The 20,676-nt window shown below is 42.7% G+C and overlaps 1 protein-coding gene and 1 pseudogene across 1 annotated transcript in view; one reads left to right on the top strand and one right to left on the bottom strand.

Annotated features, from left to right (window-relative positions):
- Window positions 1-125: 125 nt before the first annotated feature.
- LOC138386867 (small ribosomal subunit protein uS11-like) lies at window positions 126-569 on the bottom strand (annotated as a pseudogene).
- An 8,756-nt stretch (window positions 570-9,325) lies between these two features.
- SMARCC1 (SWI/SNF related BAF chromatin remodeling complex subunit C1) overlaps window positions 9,326-20,676 on the top strand; it is a 150,929-nt gene continuing 139,578 nt past the window's right edge. The window contains exons 1-2 of the mRNA XM_069475630.1: window positions 9,326-9,611; window positions 16,541-16,660. Coding sequence (XP_069331731.1) covers window positions 9,417-9,611; window positions 16,541-16,660 — 315 coding nt within the window. The 5' untranslated portion in view covers window positions 9,326-9,416. The remainder of the gene's footprint in view (window positions 9,612-16,540; window positions 16,661-20,676) is intronic.

Genomic DNA, 20,676 nt, shown 5'->3' with positions numbered 1-20,676 from the left:
ATCCGCCCACCTCGGTCTCCCAGAGTGCTAGGATTACAGGCGTGAGCCACCGCGCCCGGCCTTTTTTTTTTTTTTTTTTTACACGAATTCAATTTATTAACAGAAAGTATTGTGAGGAGTCCAGTTCACAGATGGACTGGACCACGGCCACCCTCCTTCCTGCGGGTGCTGTCGGAGGGGATGGGGGTGACGTCCTCAATTCACCCCAGGGCCAGGGCTCCGAGGGCTGACTGGGCCCCAGGTGCAGGGGTTTTGGTCCTATTTCCTCTGGTGGCCCAGAATTTGATGTGCAGGACAGTGATGCTCAGTTCTTTGTACCTCTGGGCCACATCCTGGGCAGCCAACATGGCAGCGCATGGTGAGGATTCATCCCGGTCAGCCTTCACCTTCTTCCCACCAGTCACTCAGCAGATGGTTTCCTTGCCAGAAAGATGACTGACATGAACAAAGGTGTCATTGAAGGATGCAAAGATGTGGCACACACCAAATACATTCTCTCGTTCAGCCACCTGAGGTCCAAGGCTTATGACCTGTTCTTCCTTCTTTTCCTTCCCCTTTCAAGGTGCCATTTCTGCATTTCATCTCCAGAGTCCACTGGGAATGCAGTTCTTAATTGATAGAAATTGAAAGAGCTTTCAGGGGATCTTAGGACGCCTAAATTTATACAAGTTAATGTCTTTACTGTTGTTGAAAGACTGTTATGGATATTTCTGGCTAACAGTTAACTTTGGAAAACCATATGGCTGATTCACACCCTTGGAGGTGTCCAAATAGGATTCTTTTTTCGACCCCCAACTTTTTTTTGTGAGACAGTCTCGCTTTGTTGCCCGGGCTAGAGTGAGTGCCGTGGCGTCAGCCTAGCTCACAGCAACCTCAAACTCCTGGGCTTAAGGGATCCTACTGCCTCAGCCTCCCGAGTAGCTGGGACTACAGGCATGCGCCACCATGCCCAGCTAATTTTTTTCTATATATATTTTAGTTGGCCAGATAATTTCTTTCTATTTTTAGTAGAGACGGGGTCTCGCTATTTTTCAGGCTGCTCTCGAACTCCTGACCTTGAGCGATCCACCCGCCTCGGCCTCCCAGAGTGCTAGGATTACAGGCGTGAGCCACCACGCCCGGCCTGACCCCCAACTTTTAATTTTCTTAAAAGTTTATTGAGAAGCTGAGTGCGGTGGCTCATGCCTGTAATCCTAGCACTCTGGGAGACCAAGGCGGGTGGATTGTTTGAGCTCAGGAGTTCAAGAACCAGCCTGAGCAAGAGCGAGACTCCATCTCTACTAAAAAAATAGAGAGAAATTATATGGACAACTAAAAATATATAGAGAAAAAATTAGCCGGGCATGGTGGCGCATGCCTATAGTCCCAGCTACTGGGAGGCTGAGGCAGGATTGCTTGAGCCTAGGAGTTTGAGGTTGCTGTGAGCTAGGCTGACTCTATGGCACTTTATCTTGGGCAACAGGGCGAGACTCTGTCTCAAAAAAAATAATAATTTTTTCTTTTTTCTCTTTTCTTTTTTTTTTTTTTTTTTAAGAGACAGGGTTTCATTCTGTCTCTTAAAAGGCTGGAGTGCATTATAGCTCACTGCAACCTCAAACTCCTGGGCTCAAGTGCTGCTCCTGCCTCAGCCTCCAAAAAAGCTGGGATTACAGGTGTGTCCCGTCATGCCTGGCTAGTTTTTTGTATTTTTTGTAGAGAGGGCCAAGGGAGGGGCGGCTGTGTTTCTCATTTTGTATAAAAAGTTTTGCCCGGGTCTGTGGCTCACACCTGTAATCCTAGTGCTTTGGGAGGCTGAGGCGGGAGGATTCCTTGAGCCCAGGAGTTGGTGGTTGCAGTGAGCTATGATGATGACACTGCATTCTATTTGGGGCGGCAGAGGAAGACTGTCTCAAAAAAAAAAAAAAAAGAAAGAAAGAAAGAAAGGGGCCAGGCACAGTGGTTTATACCTATAATCCTGGTGCTTTGAGAGGCTGAGGTGGGAGGATCCCTTGAGGCCATGAGTTCGAGATTGAGGTTGTTTTGAGCTATGCTGACACCATTGCACTCTAGCCTGAGCAACAGAGTGACACCTTGTCTCAGAAAGAAAAACAAAAAGAGGTACTAAAATGAAGAATAAGAGACTATGCGCAACTACAAATAATTTATTTTTTTCTTGCATGTAATAGTATAGTGTACTCCAATTACCTAAGCTTGTATGAGTTAGTTTAAGGCCACAGATACATACATCCCAATGGAATAAAAGACAACAGCTGCATGGAACAGAAATAGGTCCAGAAATTATGTATTTTTGGTTTTCTTTTTTAAAAACTTTCCCTTCTAATCCTTATTTAGGCCAGAATCCTTCATAGTACAGAGATACTGTTGACAGGCTGAGATTCAGCTGGACAGCATTAACTAATTGGACAACTATTTACTATTTATAGGTTAAGTGCCTGGTCCTGGGTTATATTTTGAGGATATAGGACATATACATCATTCTCAAGGATTATTCAATTAGCAGGGTGGAGACTGCTATGTTTGTTCATTCATTCCATCATTCATTCATTTTTTCGTTATTTTAAACAGATATTTATTGTGCCAGGCAGTAGTACAATGGTGAAGAAGACAGGAAGTTCCTATCCTCAAAGAACTTGTATTCTTTGAAAAAGAGACAAGAGAAAGGCAGAAAAATACAATCTACAATATATAAATTGCAAGTTATGATATGTGTCACAGAAGAAACAGATAAGGAGCTGGTCACAGTGGCACACAATTGTAATCCCAGCTACTCAGGAGGCTGAGATGGGAGGATCGCTTGAGGCCAGGAGTTCAAGGGTAACTGGGCAACATAGAGACCAGCCTGTCTCTAAAAGAAAAAAATTTTTTTAATTAGCCAGGTATGATGCCATGCACCTGTAGTCCCAGCTCCTCGGGAGCCTGAGGCCAGAGGATTGTGTGAGCTCCAGCCCGCAAGGCTTCAGTGCACTATGATATAACACCTGTGAATAGCCATGGCACTCCAGCCTGGGCAACATGGGGAGACCTCATTTCTAAAACAAAGAAACCAACAAACAAAAAAAAGATAAGGGGCAGAGAGGGGACCAGCTGCAGGGATTGTGGGAGAGAAGAGGGGGGACAAGACATAACCTCCTTTAGACTGGATAATCAGGGAGAGTTTATCTCTAGGAGCTTTCAGCTCGAAATCACAAAGCACCAACCAAAGATGACATAAACAGGGAAGACATTTATTAACTCATCTAAAAAATGCCTGGACATACATGGTAGTGGGGTTTGGATCAGTTAAGTAACATGAGGAAGTCAGAACCATAGTGTGGCCCCTCTGCAATTCTCTAGCCTTCCCCCCCTGGTTCATAGATGACTGCTGCAACTCCAGACATCCTAAGCTAACTCAACCACATGGAGGTCTTCTCCCTGCTGCCCCTTTTTGTCAGGGAGAATTGTTTTCCCCAGAAACCCCATCATACTTCCTTCAACTTCTCACTGATCAGAACTGGGTCACATGGCTGTCCCTTACCCAATGCTAGGGAATTACTGTACCAGGACAGTCTTAAAATAATGAAGGTTTATCTCCTGGGGCTAGGGGACAGGAAGTACTTCCTAAGCTTTCTGACCAATAAAATTAATGTCCTGTTATTGGACAAGCAGAGAATGGCTATTGGGAATGTGGACAAGAGTATGTGACAGGGAAACCTCTCTAACATGGTGACACTTGTGACCTAAAGGAAAAAGAATTAGCATGCGGGTGGGGAGAAACATTCCAGGCAGACAGAAAAAAAAAATATGCAAAGACTCTAAGGCACTAAAGAGTTTTGTGTTGGAGGAATTTTTACACACATGCAGAGTTAAGGATTAAAGGAATATTGACAGAAACTTCAGTAAGTTTTGTTTTAATTAACTTTTTGTTGAAAAGTAAGATGTGCAGATGTTTAAAATATTTGAATAGTCTAAGGGCATAAGTTGAAAATTTTTCTCTCCTGTCAGTGGCCTACCCTCCCACCCAGTTTTCTAATCTCTCACTCTATTCCCTCAACTGTTTCCAGGGATTTTTTTTTCTTTTCTTTTTTTTTTTTTAAAGGCAGAGTCTTGCTCTGTCACCCAGGCTGGAGTGCAGTGGTGCAGTCGTAGCTCACTGCAGCCTCAAACTCCTGGGCTCAAGCAATCCTCTAGACTCAGCCTCCCAGGACACCAGGATTACAGGCCCCAGAACCACCAGGCTTGGCTGTTTTCCAGGAATTTTTAGACTGAGGTGGATGGCTCCTAATGCCACAAATAGGCCTCTGGGGTCCATGAAACCCTTGTGAAATTATGTGTAAAATTGTGGGTACATACACACAGGTAATTTGGAGGGAAGAAGATTCAGAGTTTTTATCAGATTGACCAATAATACTTTGCTTCCACTATACCACTGGGACTGCCCTTCTCAAGGGCACCAATGACTTCCATGTTGCTAAAGCCAATGGTCATTTCTCAGTCCTCATTTTATTTGACTGTTCATATATGTAATACCAATACATAGACTTTCTCCTTGAAATTTTGTCTTTGCTTCAAGAACACCATATTTACCTGATTTTTCTCTTTTTGCTTCTTTCTGACCCCTCTTCTTCTGTTTTTTTTTTTTTTAAGTTTTTCCTCATCTCCATGACCATGAAATGTTGGACAACCCCAGGAACTTAATTTCTTTTCTTTCTTTCTTTTTTTTTTTTTTTTAAGTTACAGGGCCTTACTATGTTGCCCAGGCTGGATTTTGCCACAACCCACTCATTGTCTTTTCTTTTCTTTCTTTTTTTTTGAGACAGAGTCTCACTCTGTGGCCCTGGGTAGACTGCAGTGGCATCATCATAGCTCACTGCAACCTCAAACTTCTGGGCTCACGAGATCCTCCTGCCTCAACCTCCCAGGTAGCTGGAAGTACAGGCACATGCCTTGACACCCAGCTAATTTTTCTATTTCTTGGAGAGACACGGTCTTTTTTTTTTTTGAGACAGAGTCTCACTCTGTTGCCCAGGCTAGAGTGAGTGCCGTGGCGTCAGCCTAGCTCACAGCAACCTCAAACTCCTGGGCTCAAGCGATCCTCCTGTCTCAGCCTCCCGAGTAGCTGGGACTACAGGCATGCACCACCATGCCCGGCTAATTTTTTCTATATAATTTTTAGCTGTCCATATAATTTCTTTCTATTTTTAGTAGAGATGGGGTCTCGCTCTTGCTCAGGCTGGTCTCGAACTCCTGAGCTCAAACGATCCGCCCACCTCGGCCTCCCAGAGTGGTAGGATTACAGGCGTGAGCCACCTCGCCCGGCCAGAGACACGGTCTTGTTTTTGCTCAGGTTGGTCTCCAACTCCTGATCCCAACTGATCCTCCTGTCTCAGCCTCGGCGTGAGCCAGGATACTCAGCCTATTTTCTGTATTTTGATGTTTTGACATCTTGGGGCCTTGCTGACCCTGAAAGGACTGTCCACACAGGGCTAGCCAATTCCTAGGGATAGCTATAGACTTGCTAGTGAGGCTTCCTTTCATATGCAAACCAACCAATCCAGAACCCATACTTTCAACTACCTCCTTTATCAGGCTCTCACTGTCTGGGCCACTATGCTCCTGCCCAGACAACCAGACAACTAGGGAAAGCCCCCATGCCCTAGAGCTTGCTTAAATTATTCACACCAGCCCATCCTAAGTCTCCTTTTACCCTGCCAGTTCTTCCCGAAGAAACCATAATAAAGGCTCTTGAGCCATGTTTCCTGTCACTATCCTTAGACTCCTGACTGACCTTGGTGCTTCCCTGTGTGGCCTTGTGTGGTTTGCCAGGCTTCCCCTTTCTAGTAATCTGTGAGTGTAACAGACTTCTCCCTCATGACAGTAATTTCTGTGTCTGTGTGTCTTACTGTACCTGAATGAAACAAATCCCGGGTATTCTTAAAACAATGACATCGGCCAGGCGCAGTGGCTCACGCCTGTAATCCTACCACTCTGGGAGGCCGAGGCGGGTGGATCGCTCGAGCTCAGGAGTTCGAGACCAGCCTGAGCAAGAGTGAGACCCCGTCTCTACTAAAAATAGAAAGAAATTATATGGACAACTAAAAATATATATAGAAAAAATTAACCGGGCATGGTGGCACATGCCTGTAGTCCCAGCTACTTGGGAGGCTGAGGCAGAAGGCTTGCTTAAGCCCAGGAGTTTGAGGTTGCTGTGAGCTACGCTGACGCCACAGCACTCACTTTAGCCCGGGCAACAGAGCGAGATTCTGTCTCAAAAAAACCAAAAACAATGACATCAGTTGATTTTCAAATGTTAAACCAACTCTGAGGCTCTGGGATAAATCTAATTTGGTTATGGTGTATAATTCTTTTTATATGTTCCTAGATTTTGTTGTTAGCATTCTGTTCAGGATTTTTGTATCCATACTTGTAGGTGATATTAATCTATATTTTTCTTTGTGTGTGATTTCTTGTGTGTCTGGTTTTAGTATTAGGGTAATACTGGCCTCACAATTGAGTTCCCTCCTATTTTTGAAGAGTTTGTAAAGAATTGGCATTAATTTTTCTTTAAATGGTTGGTAGAATTCAGTGGTAAAGCCATGTGGCTTAGGCTTTTCCTTGTGGGTAGGTTTAAAAAATTTTTTTAAATTTATTATTTTATTTTTTTAGAGAAAGGGTCTCATTCTGCTGCCTCAGGCAACAGAGCAAGACTGTCTCAAAAAACCCCACAAAAAAACAAAACAAGAAAACAATGTGAAGAAACATTAGACAAACCCAAATTGAGAAACATTTTACAAAATAATTGGCTTGTAATATTTAGAAGTATCATTCAGATAACAAGCCTGTAGGGGGAAAAGTATCAATGTTGTAAAAGTAAAAGAAAGACTAAAGGAACTGTTCTAGATTGAAGAAGACTTGAAATTTGATTCAATGTAATCCATGATTCTGAACTGGAAACTTTTGCCATAAAGGATCCTTATGAGGCAACAGGAAAAACTTGAATGGAGTTTGAGGATGGTATCAATATTAATTTCCTAGATTATATTGTGATTATGTAAGAGAGTATGCAATTTACTTTTTTTCCCCACACCACATTAACAGGAACAGTATACTTGTCTGTAGGAAATATACACTAAAAAAAAAATTTTTTTTTTGAGACAGGGTCTCACTCTGTTGCCTGGGCTAGAGTGCAGTGTGATCATAGCTCACTGCAGCCTCGAACTCCTGGGCTCAAGTGATCCTCCTGCCTCAGCCTGCAGGGTAGCTGGGAGTATAGGCAGAAGTCACTGTACCTGGCAACCAGTGCATTTTCTCAGCTTTATTCACGTTATTGACTTGGGAATGGGTTGGGGGAGAAGTACCCCCGGGTCTGATTCCTGTGTTCAAAAACCTGACTCTAATACTTGCTAGCAAGTTATTTAACCTCTCTGTGCCTCATTTTCCCTATGTGCAGTAATGTAGGTGTACTTAGCACAGTGCATGGCACATAACACGTGCTCCATAAACACCTGCTATTACCATTATTTCTAAAGCATAAGTTCTTAGAGGGCATGATTCATATTTTACTCATATTTTATTGTCATCATCTGTGCCCTAGACTGTTTATCATGTCATCTTTCTCTAGTCTTTTTTCTGTAATCTATTGTTCACACTGCTGTAATCATTATCTTCCTAATATACAAGTCTGATCATGTCATTCCCTCTGTTAAAGCTGGTTTCCCAGGGCTTACAGGTAATGTCAAAATTCACTGCCAATTTCTGCTTCTACTGCATGGGCTTAAGGAGTTTCAGCAAACATGCTTTCACACAGTTCAATGCCTTTGTTCAGTTGTTTTCATACCTCTGTCTGGAACTTCCTTTCCTCTCTGTCTTAGTCTGTTTTTCAAAGACTGGGTCATTTACAAAGAAAAATTTATTTCTCACAGTCTTAGTCTGTTTTCTGTTGCTGTAACAGAATACCAGGAGGCTGGGTAATTTACAAAGAAAAGAAATTTATTTCTCACAATTCTAGAAGCTGGAAGTCCAATATCAAGGTGCTAGCATCTTGTGAAGAACTTCATGCTGTGACATCTCATAGCAGAAGGTGGAAGGGAAGAGATGGGGAGGCGGAGAGAGAGATGGGGGGATAGAGAAGGGGGAAGGGGACTGAACTCATCCTTTTATCAGGAACCCACTCCTGTGATAACTAAACCACTCCTGTGATAAGGGCATTCATGATGTCATCATCTCTTAAAGGTCCCACCTGTCAACACTGTTGTATTGGGGAAGAAGTTTCCAACACATGAACTTTGGAGGACACATTCAAACTACAGCACTCCATGATCACATTCTATTCATTTTTAAAAGGTCTCAAAAACTCACCAGACTTTCTCACAAGCAATTTAGTCCCTTGCTGCTCTCAGATCATTTAAGCATTATGTTCCTAACTCCATATGGCCAACATACTTTGTTAATAATTTAAAACCTTTCTACCTCTTTGTAGGCCATTCATTCACTCATCATTATTTATTGAACATCTACTAGATAATAGGCCCTGTTTCCGGTGCTGAGGATATATTAATACCTGGAAAGATTAGGTTCTCACGTAATTTATGTGGAAGATTAAGTACGAAAATAAACAAGAAAAATACCAGGTCATGGTGAGTGCTAAGCAGAAAATGTCGAGTGGGTGTCATTAGATGGTCAACACCGTATGATCAGGAATCGGCTTTTAAGTAATGAATCTGAATGATTCATTTTATTTTCGTAAGTGAAAATCCAAAGAGAAGCCCTGTTACTGTCTCAAGGAACAGCCGGCGCACGGGCCCTGCGGCAGGAATGAGCTCCTGTGGCTGGAGCCCTGAGAGGACCGAACATCTGTGAAGCGGAAGTAGCTCCGAGGTACCGGCGTCGCAGATGGACGTTTACAAAGGCCGACGCGGCCACTTCGGGTAGAGGATCTGAGGGAAAACGGGCGGGCGCAGAGTCCCACCCCGCGTGTGGGTGCCTCGGCCAGCTCTAGACACCCTAAACGGGCTTTCCCCTCAGCACTTCTCACACCATGCCTTTTCTCTCCGGTGGTGGCAGCGATCACACAGAACCTGCTTGCCGCTGTTGACCGGATAACGACCGGACGCAGGAAACCCGCGATGAGCCAGAAGCGCAGATGCAAGCGCTAAGTAGCCGGTAGGGCACGCAGCCTGCGGCGACGGGCGGAAGAGGCGGGTAGAGGTGCTCGGCCGTGGCACGCCGGTGCGAGAGCTGCGCATGCGTGTACGCGGGCGCGTGTCGGTTACGGCGCCGGTCCCGAGATGGGGCGGGGCCGGGCATCCGCGCCGGAAGGGGGTTGGCTGGGCGGGGCTGGGAGGCGGCGGTGGCGGCTGCACGCGCGAGTGCGCGGGTGCGAACGGGAAACGCCGCGAGGGCCGGGGCAGGCCAGGCGGTGGGGACGACGGGCGGCGACGATGGCCGCGGCAGCGGGCGGCGGCGGGCCGGGAGCGGCAGGGGGTGCCGCGGGCTCGGGGGCTGCGGCGGCAGCCGCGGGCCTGGCGGTTTATCGGCGGAAGGACGGTGGCCCGGCCAGCAAGTTTTGGGAGAGCCCGGAGACGGTGTCCCAGCTGGATTCGGTGCGGGTTTGGCTGGGCAAGCACTATAAGAAGGTGGGTTCGCGCGCCCGCGGGAGCAGGGAGCCCACGCGACAGGGGCCGGAGACGGCTGCTGGCCTCGCGGGCCTCGGGCCGCCCCTCCCCCTCCGCGCGCCACGAGGGACAACAAAGGCAGGCTCCTGGCCCGCCACGCCCCCGGCGTCTCCCCTAGGCGCCCGCGCGCCCGGGGCCTGACTGGGGTCCCGGGCCTCGCTCCGGAGCCCACGCACCCCTGGCAGAAGCCCCTGCTTACTCTAGTGTGCCAGAGCAGGTCGAGCTCAGCACCCGGGGGGTGTGAATCTTTCTCTTTTGTTAGCTGCGTTAGTTTTGTGAACAGTGATCACTAAAGACTGAGCCAGCCTGGTAAAGGCAGCTTCAAGTTTTGTTTAGAGACTAGTCTTGTGGTAACTAAGGTTTTGCTACCTGTTGATTTCCTAAGGGACTACAGACAATTGTATTCGTTAGTTAACAGCAGGTTAATATCATGAATTATAGTATTGATCAGAATTATTATCAAAAAAATAATTTTTACTTTATTGTACTTTTGGTTATGTATGGTTTGAGAACAACAATTAATGTTCACTTGTACGTAATGTGTTTTTCAGTGAGGCCTTCCCTTGAGAACCCAATTTGTATTAGAACATCCTACTTCATACCACCTTTATTTTCTTCGTAGTGTTTACCATATTTTGAAATTAAATTTTCATCTACTTGTTCCCCCTACTTTTGGAATTTAAGTTCTGCTGAGTCATTGGTTTTCAAAGTTTCGATGTAACTACTTGTTTATAATAAATCTATTTTAACTTCCCCTTTATGTAAATATTGAGGACTGACTCCCTTAGAAGTTGTAAGGAAACGGACAGCCAAAAACACTTGCCTTGCCCCCCAGATTTTTGGAGCACACTCTTCAGTTCTGTACTTTCCCTGATTGAGGACCATAGTACTAGGGCAAAGGCTTTGTCAAGCCTGTTCATTACAGTGTGTCCTAGAATATGGTTGGTACTGAGTGCCTCACCCTTAGTAGTTGCTTACTAAATATTTGTTGAATGAATGAAAAGATAAGACTAGTGTAGAAACGTATTCATTTTGAGGTCTGCAGCTCAGTGAAGCCTGTCAGTGTTTGGTAGTTGTTAGGCATGGTCAGGGGTCTTGGGTTCCTTTGACATTACCCTGTGGTGCTTTTAGGAATGACCACTTCTTATCTGAAGTTTGAGGAAGTGAGAGACAATAATGATATTTTTAGATGCCTTGACCTCTCCTTTCCCAGTCACACTTGGGACTGTGGATTTTTCTCATCTACATGTAAGTGAATAAGAATATTGCCCTCCCTATAAAGTGATAAATTGGTCAGTTTTTTGTGTAGGCAGTAGAGCTCTGGAAGTGGTTAAGTGATGTTATGAAAATATGTGTTACTTTTTTTATCATTGTTCCCTTCAGCCATTGCTTTGGGTCTTAAATTCAGTGAAACTTTAACAAAGAAAACATATTCAGGAGGCAAGTTCTTTTGAATATCAAGAAAGAGAGGGCCCTTAGTAGATGCTCAGTAAATATTTGTTAAATGAATGAACTGATTAACTATGCTAGGGACATTTAGGCTTTGTTGATAAATTTGATTTTGTTTAGCAACACAGTATTGGTTTGGGTGACTGGGATGAGCCTCAATTGGACCAGAGGAGTACAGAGGTGAGACTACCTTAGGTAATAGGAAACTGAAGCACAGGGAGGTTAACTGTTTGCCTGAGATTACATTTTAAGTCCTGTAGCAGTGCAGAAGTTTGTTCATCTCTGACCTAAGCTGCCTTCTTTGCATTATTGTTTACACATCCTCATCCTAAATTTGATAAAGATGAAAGCTGTACTTCTGTCCGTAGCTTCTGAGTGGTTTTCAGATAATAAAACCTTACTACTGCTGATCTCATACTGATTGAACCAACTCAGGTACCTTGGAGGTGAAAGTGTATCTGTAAGCCATTAAGCTCCTTGGTAAGTTTCATCCCAACGTTTGGCTTATTCCTGAAATAAAGTTTTAGAGTTTCCGGATGTTCACTAAAATTAGACTAGATTGCCTAGGAAAGGCATAATTTGTGTAATCCTTTACATAAATTATTTGACAGTTAAATGGTGACTTTGTTTTTTTCTTTTTTTTTTTTTTGAGACAGAGTGTCACTTTGTTGCCCTGGCTAGAGTGAGTGCCGTGGCATCAGCCTCGCTCACAGCAACCTCAAACTCCTGGGCTTAAGCGATCCTACTGCCTCAGCCTCCCGAGTAGCTGGGACTACAGGCATGCGCCACCATGCCCGGCTAATTTTTATATTTTTAGTTGTCCAGATAATTTCTTTCTATTTTTTAGTAGAGACGGGGTCTCACTCTTGCTCAGGCTGGTCTCGAACTCCTGACCTCGAGCGATCCACCCGCCTCGGTCTCCCAGATTGCTAGGATTACAGGCGTGAGCCACCGCGCCCGGCCGACTTTGTTTTTAATGGGACATTCGCTGCCAAAGGATTGTTTAGGGGCAAGTTGAACTTTTTTTTTTTTTTTTTTTTAAAATGAAGGAAATACAAACATATTTAATTGAAAAATTAAGCCTAAAAAGGTTTTGTTAAGTTATTTTAACATGTTATTAACAAGTAATATTTTAGATAGTGGTGCTGGCATCAACAAACTAACCAAGAGATCACACATTAACACATAAATGTCTAAACTTTCTGTAAACATCTTGAGGGCAAGAACGATACCTTTTTTATCTTTTACAATCTCTATAGCACCTACCACAAGAAATACCAAGAACCTGCAGAATAAATAATGCCAGTGGGAACCTTGTGTCTTTAATGCAATGATGTCTATAACAGCCATTTTTGGGATAAGCAAGGAACACAAAAAATTAGATTTGGAAAATCAACGAGTAAGAAAGTATATGTTAAAAACAACCTCTCACGTGTTTACAACTTCTCATAACACAGAACAAGGAAGAATTAAATGCTGTTTTAAACTGACATTAATAACATGTTAACCTCACTGTTGTCATTCTGGGAAGATCATGGAAAAATGATTCATTTAAAAAAAAAAACCTTAAAGACTTCAATCACACACATTCTACTCGTCCTCCCTTTTTCACACCTTCTTTTTTCAAAGTGTCAAACTAAAAATTATCTCACCTTTAAATACCTCATATCGTTAACGGCTGTCCTGTGAGGAACGTGACTCACTGTCATATCAAGTGAATAGTAATATAACAGAATTTTGGTATTTCTTTTCACCTGAATTTGAGAGTAGTATCTTGGTTTTTTTTTTTTTTTTGAGACAGAGTCTCACTGTGTTGCCCGGGCTAGAGTGCCGTGACGTCAGCCTAGCTCACAGCAACCTCAAACTCCTTGGCTTAAACGATCCTACTGCCTCAGCCTCCCGAGTAGCTGGGACTACAGGAATGCGCCACTATGCTCGGCTAATTTTTTCTATATATATATTTTAGTTGGCCAAGTTAAACTTTTGTTGCTTTATTAATGCCACAGATAATATAAAACAGTTTTATTGATAAAACTTTGTCAACATATCTTCCTGATTTTATTAATTGAAATTTTTGAGACTAATTTTTGTTTTCTTAAATGAGACATGGCATTGGACTTTCTTTTTTTGGAGACAGGGTCTCGATCTATAGCCTAGGCTGGAGTGCAGTGGTGTGATCATAGCTCACTGCTACCCTAAACTTCTGGGCTCCAGTGATCCTCCTGCCTCAGCCTCCCAAGTAGCAGGTACTACAGATGCATGCTACCATGCCCAGATAATTTTTTATTTTAAAAAATTTTATTTATTTTTTGTAGAGTCGAGGTCTCACTGTGGTGCTCAGGCTGGTCTCTGAACTACTGGCCTTCAGTGATCTCGCCTTGGCGTTCCATAGTGCTGGGATTACATTTTCCTTAATTAGAATTCCTTAACTAGTGTTTTGAAAGCTATTAAGAACTTTGTATCTGTTAAGTGATGTTTTTGGAAGCCTTGGAATGAATTCTCTTACATTAGTATGAGATAGTGGAATGAACATTATATTTGCTTGGAAGATGTGAGTTCAGTACTCTTGGCTGATACTTGGTGGTGTCCTTGAGAAGATCACTTGTTTTCTACCTGTTTTAATTTTTCATTAGTAAGTTGGGAGTGTGATTCACATAGGACTATTGTTAGAATCAAACGAAGTAGTCCTTAAAGATGAGCGGGATTATATAAAATGGAGATGGTAGTGACATTTATGCCATATAGCGCATGGTCAGTCTGCTGCATTCTTATTGGTTAAACAGAATGTTACTATTTTGAAATTTTTTTTTTTGAGACAGCGTCTCACTCTGTTGCCCAGGCTAGAGTGAGTGCCGTGGCATCAGCCTCGCTCACAGCAACCTCAGACTCCTGGGCTCAAGCGAACCTCCTGCCTCAGCCTCCCGAGTAGCTGGGACTACAGGCATGTGCCACCATGGCTAATTTTTCTGTGTATATTTTTAGTTGTCCATATAATTTCTTTCTATTTTTAGTAGAGATGGGGTCTCGCTCTTGCTCAGGCTGGTCTCGAACTCCTGAGCTCAAACGATCCGCCCACCTCGGCCTCCCAGAGTGCTAGGATTACAGGCGTGAGCCACCGCGCCCGGCCTGGTTCTTAACCTGTGGTTCCCAGACCTGTAGTGTCACCTAGGGACTTACTAGATAGTTAGAAATGCAGATTCTTGGGCCTGACCTATTGAATTAGGAACTGTGGGGATGGAGCTGACAAATCAGGTGATTCTGTTGTATGCTAAAATTTGAGAACCACTGTTATAGACTGACAGAATTGATATCTTAATATGCTTGATTGTACAAAATTTGTCTCCAGTGTTTGATTCATGCCTGGCATATATGTGTCACTTACGGCCCTCTGAAAATATGTTTTTATGGAACACCCTTACAATATTATAAAAGGAAGCTGTTTATTTTTTTTGAGAGACTTCTGGGCTCAAGTGATTCTCCCACCTCAGCCTCCCAAGTAGCTGGGACTACAGGCCTGTGCCATCCTGCCTGGCTAATTATTTTTATTTTTGTAGAGACGGGATTTCTGTTTGTTGCCCAGGCTCATCAGGAACTCCTGGCCTCAAGTGATCCTCCTACCTCAGCCTCCCAAAGTGCTGGGATTACAGGTGTGAGCCACCTTGCCCGGCCAAAGAAAACTTTTTATAAGGATAAAAAGGAGTGGTCTAGAAAGGGATAGGCAAAATTTTTCTTCTCTTTTTTTTTTTTTTTTGTGAGACAGAGTCTCACTCTGTTGCCCAGGCTAGAGTGAGTGCCGTGGCGTCAGCCTAGCTCACAGCAACCTCAAATTCCTGAGCTCAAGCGATCCTCCTGTCTCAGCCTCCCGAGTAGCTGGGACTACAGGCATGCACCGCCATGCCCTGCTGATTTTTTCTATATATATTTTTGGCTGTCCATATAATTTCTTTCTATTTTTAGTAGAGATGGGGTCTCGCTCTTGCTCAGGCTGGTCTCGAACTCCTGACCTCGAGCGATCCACCCGCCTCGGCCTCCCAGAGTGCTAGGATTACAGGCGTGAGCCACCGCGCCCGGCCTGAAATATTTATTCTTTAAAAAATTTTTCTCCCTAGGCCGGGTGCGGTGGCTCACGCCTGTAATCCTAGCACTCTGGGAGGCCGAGGCGGGTGGATCGCTCGAGGTCAGGAGTTCGAGACCAGCCTGAGCAAGAGAGAGACCCCGTCTCTACTAAAAATAGAAAGAAATTATCTGGCCAACTAAAATATATATAGAAAAAATTAGCTGGGCATGGCGGTGCATGCCTGTAGTCCCAGTTACTTGGGAGGCTGAGGCAGTAGGATCGCTTGAGCCCAGCAGTTTGAGGTTGCTGTGAGCTAGGCTGACGCCATGACACTCACTCTAGCCAGAGCAACAGAGCGAGACTCTGTCTCAAAAAAAAAAAAAAAAATTTCTCCCTAACCATTTAAGAATGTAAAACCATTCTCAGCTTGTAGACCACACAAAAACAAGCAGCTGACTGGATTTTGCCTACCTCTAATCTAAAAGATTTCATGTAGTGCTCGCTTCGGCAGCACATATACTAAAATTGGAACATACAGAGAAGAAGGTTAGCATATTAAAAATTTAAAAAAAAGATTCCATGTAAACAGAGCATTCCAACAAAATACCAATCGTCATTAGTTAGGTGCATGCTGTTTATTTAACAGTGGAAAGCTAATGCACTTCAACAAATAATAATTTGAGAGGATACTATGTTTTAAAAGTGATTGTCCTATTATATTATTGTGAGCCATTCAACTTACTGTATAGTGGTTATAGACTTTGCAGCTGATGTCATTTTTGCTATATGCCACTCACTTAAAAAATATTTCTTGTAATAGAAACGTACCACATTAACCTTGAAATGTTGGATAATACTTGGAAAGAGGTTTGCTCCAACAAGAAAATTTTAGTTGTTTATTATCTTTTTTGATACTGAGGGGGAAGTATAGATGTTTTTCTTGATCAAATTGGAGTTTTAAAAATTTTTTTATTGACTGTATTGGCTTCTCAAAGTGATATTGAACATTTAATGCCAAATTAAATTTTTACTTTTAATTTAACTCACTAATTATGCTTTCTCTGTCACGTTACCTATTATCTTTCCTTGCTGTGGAAGCTACCTAGCCTGTCTTTCACTGTTTTGGACTTTCACGTTCTCTACATCCATGTGGATAACTTTTTTTCTTTTTTTGGTTACAAACACATTACAGAAACTTTACTGTCTTGATCATTTTTAAGGACACATATGTATTTGTTTTTGTAAGCTCCTTTATAGCAGAGAGCATTTCTCAGACTTCGCAAATCTACCATAATGCTGGTGCTTAGCAGGTGATAGGAAGTAAGCCAGCATTTTCTCCTATAACGATTGTACCAAGTTTTGAGTCCATGTGTTTATCTTGCAGTATGTTCATGCCGATGCTCCTACCAATAAAACGCTGGCTGGGCTGGTGGTGCAGCTTCTCCAGTTCCAGGAAGATGCCTTTGGGAAACATGTCACCAACCCAGCCTTCACCAAACTCCCTGTAAGTACATCAACTTATTATAATACTTTATTTCTGCACTCTTGGGTGCATCCTCCAGCTGTTTCCTTTGCTGCTGCTGCTAACATGTAGAATTTTTTTTTTTTTTTTTTTTTAAAAGAACTTCAACAGAATTTTAGTCATAGACTGTTGTTGCTTTGTTTTGTTTTTTTTGTTTTTGTTTCTGAGGCAGGGTCTCACTGTGTTGCTAGGACTAGAGTGCAGTAGTATCATCATAGCTCACTGCAACCTCAAACTCCTGGGCTCAAATGATCTTCTTGTCTCAACCTCCCAAGTAGCTGGGGCTACAAGCATGCACCACCATGCCTGCCTAGGTTTTTTTTTTTTTTTTTTTTGTATTTTTTGTAAAGACAGGATCTTGCTTGTGCTTAGGCTGGTGTCAAACTCCTGGCCTCAAGCGTTCTTCCTGCCTCAGCCTCCCAAAGTGGTGGGGTTACAGGCGTGAGCCACTGCACCCTGTCCTATTTCCTGTTCTCTTACATTATGAATTTGATTAAAATTGTCAAATTAGAAACTGGTTGAAGTTTTGTTTAAAACACTGTCATATAGTACATATTGATTGTACTTTATTAAGTAGAATGTGTATTTAGAATAAAATTACATATAACATTATATAAAGTATATAATATGATTCACATTTTTTTTTTTTTTTTGAGACAGAGTCTCACTCTGTTGCCCAGGCTAGAGTGAGTGCCGTGGCGTCAGCCTAGCTCACAGCAACCTCAAACTCCTGAGCTCAAGCGATCCTCCTGTCTCAGCCTCCCGAGTAGCTGGGACTACAGGCATGCGCCACCATGCCCGGCTAATTTTTTCTATATATATTTTTAGCTGTCCATCTAATTTCTTTCTATTTTTAGTAGAGGTGGGGTCTCGCTCTTGCTCAGGCTGGTCTCGAACTCCTGAGCTCAAACGATCCGCCCACCTCGGCCTCCCAGAGTGCTAGGATTACAGGCGTGAGCCACCGCGCCCGGCCTGATTCACATTATATTGGTATTTCTATTCAGGAATGTATGAGTTCTTCAAAAATGGTATTTACATAGGGCATTATTCGTGGGATATTTAACTCCTGGGACCTAACCCATTATTTACTTCCAGATTTTAAAAGATTAGAGAAGAATATTTTTAGGTGTAGGCCATAATTAAAAATAATTCATGGCTTAGTGCCACTGGGACCAGATGTACTTCTCTTTCTCTCAAAATAGTGTTCAGCATTTTCCCAAATAAAAGATATTGATATAATGTGTAATGGTGCTAAACAAAACCAGATCAAAGAGACAATTAACAAAGCAAAGAATATTTTAGTGAAACATGTAAGCTATTTACCATAAAAAGTTTTTTGCCTGAATAAACAATATGTTATAAGAGTTCGTTATTTGGGCTTATCTTTTTGTTAAAATCAGAGTGGAACTTTATATACTAACTTCCCAAGTATTTCTGGATATCAAACAGCTGGCTCATAGGGTATGTTCTATCAAATCCTAATGAGAAGTTAGAAAGATTTGGAAGGAAAAAAGAATTTCATAAAACTTAAAGTGTGTTGCATAAACAAATATAATATCAATTGAAACAAGAAAAAATATTTTCACCTCCACAACAAGTAAAATTTCTCATTTTTCTGTAATCTCTTTAAGGCTTCAGTATATGTACATACATAACATAAATATTTTAATAGGATAGAGCCATTTTTCTACTCTGCCTTTTAAAATGACTCATAAACATCCATGTTTAAAAAACAAGAAAGCTATAAGACCTAGAAAACTAGGTCAAGTGAGAATCTAAAGTAACTGAAGGTTTTATTTATTTGTTTATTATTTTCTTATATTAAAAACAAGGTCTCGCTGTTTCCCAGGCTGAAGTTCTGTGGCGTGATCACAGCTCACTGCAGTCTCAAACTCCTGGGCTCAAGTGATCCTCCCGCTTCAGCCTCTCGAGTAGTTGGGACTAGAGGCTTGTGCCACCAAGTCCAGCTAATAACTAGGGATTTTAAATGTGTTTATAAATGTCTGACACTGTAGACTTGTCATTGTACTTAAAAAAATTAATCATTTAATTTGTAACCAGAGGAAAAATGTATTATATTCCTGACCTGGCTTAACTCTGCCAGTGTATGAATTTTAGAATAGAGAGACTATCTTTGGGAATGTGGGACAAGAAAGAATATAAGTGTTGTGTATGTATTAGAAATGAGCATTTGTAACTTAGAACTTTGAAGAAAGTGGAATATAAGCATCCATTTAAGTGAAATGGTGTGGAAAGTTTATTTTGTGGAGCAATAATTCAGTTTTATTTCTTTATAACTTCTTATTGTGGAATATACAGAAAATGAGTAAAACAAATTTTGACTTAAATAATTATAAAGAAAACACTCATTTAACCGCAGTTCAGGTCAGAAATAGAACATTGCCAACAATCTAGAAACTCTGATGTATCCTTTCCCCAATCATAAACCCCCTCTTTCCCCCCAGAGATAATTTTTTCCTTGCTTTGCTTTATAGTTATCACCATGGTTTGTATGTATCCCTGAATAATATGGTTTTGTTTGTTTTTGAATTTTATATATGTGGGCTCATACATTAATACAGTCTTTTGTGTCTTGGGCTGTGGAGGAAATATTTGCAAATATGAAAAAACAAATAGTCCAAATGAATTTCTCAGCCATATACCTGTAGATAAAACAAATTTCTGAAGAAAAAAAGAGTTAAGTCTCTGAAAAATCTAATCAGCTTCTGGCCTTTGTAATTCACCTGAAAGGGCAATGAGCCTAGATGATCTAGCATGAGCATGCAGAGTATGGGCTGCTATGTTGAAGGCGTGGACCGGTATGCCATGTAGAGAGCATGCTGGACCAGGTGTTGACCAGGGCACTAGAAAGCTCTATGATCAGTGTTAATGGCAGACCTGTAGTCCATTACATAGCATATGGATTTACAAGTAGAAACCTGAGTTCACTGGCATTGTGTTTTTTTTGTTTGTTTGTTTTGTTTTGTTTTTTGAGACACTCTCACTCTGTTGCCCGGGCTAGAGTGCCATGGCGTCAGCCTAGCTCACAGTAACCTCAAACTCCTGGGCTTAAGCAATCCTCCTGCCTCAGCCTCCCAAGTAGCTGGGACTACAGGCATGCACCACCATGCCCGGCTAATTTTTTTCTATATGTTTTTAGCTGTCCAGATCATTTCTTTCTATTTTAAGTAGAGACAGGGTCTCACTTTTGCTCAGGCTGGTCTCGAACTCCTGACCTCGAGCTATCCTGCCTCGACCTCCCAGAGTGCTAGGATTACAGGCGTGAGCCACCATACCTGGCCTCTTTTTTCTTTTTATTTGAGACAGGGTCTCACTCTGTTGCCCCTAGAGTGGTTAGAGTGCAGTGGTGTGATTATAGCCCACTGCAACCTCAAACTCCTGGGCTTAAGCCATCCTCTTGCCTCACTTCCCTAATAGCTGGGACTACAGGCATGCGCCACTGCACCCAGCCAATTTTTCTATTTTTCATAGAGATAGGATCTCGCTCTTCCTTAGGCTAGTCTCGAACTCCTGAGCTCATGATCCTCCTTCCTGGGCCTCTCAGAGTGCTGGGATTACAGGTGTGCCCAGCCTGCTCATTCATTTCTTAAGCTGAAATAATTTAACATATTGAATCACTCCCAGTCAATATCTGGGGACCAGGTGTTATGGGAAGAGCCCTGCTAGGAGCTCATTGTCATGTCCTAGCACAGTGACCTTGTGAGAAGGCACTTGACCTGTGCTTCTATTTGTAGAATGTGTTCCTTGCCCTACTGATCCCATGGAAGTATTTGAGAATCACAAGATGTGTGATAATGAAAGATTTTTGGAAAATCTAACTGAGAAGTAATATGTAAACCAGTAGTATGTAAGCCGGGCGAGGTGGCTCACGCCTGTAATTGTAGCACTCAGGAAGGCCGAGGCGGGCGGATCCTTTGAGCTCAAGAGTTCGAGACCAGCCTGAGCAAGAGCGAGACCCTGTCTCTACTAAAAATAGA

The sequence above is a fragment of the Eulemur rufifrons genome, chromosome 7 (assembly GCF_041146395.1).
Source record: "Eulemur rufifrons isolate Redbay chromosome 7, OSU_ERuf_1, whole genome shotgun sequence".
Taxonomy (NCBI): domain Eukaryota; kingdom Metazoa; phylum Chordata; class Mammalia; order Primates; family Lemuridae; genus Eulemur; species Eulemur rufifrons.
This window is presented reverse-complemented; position numbering and strand designations above follow the sequence as displayed.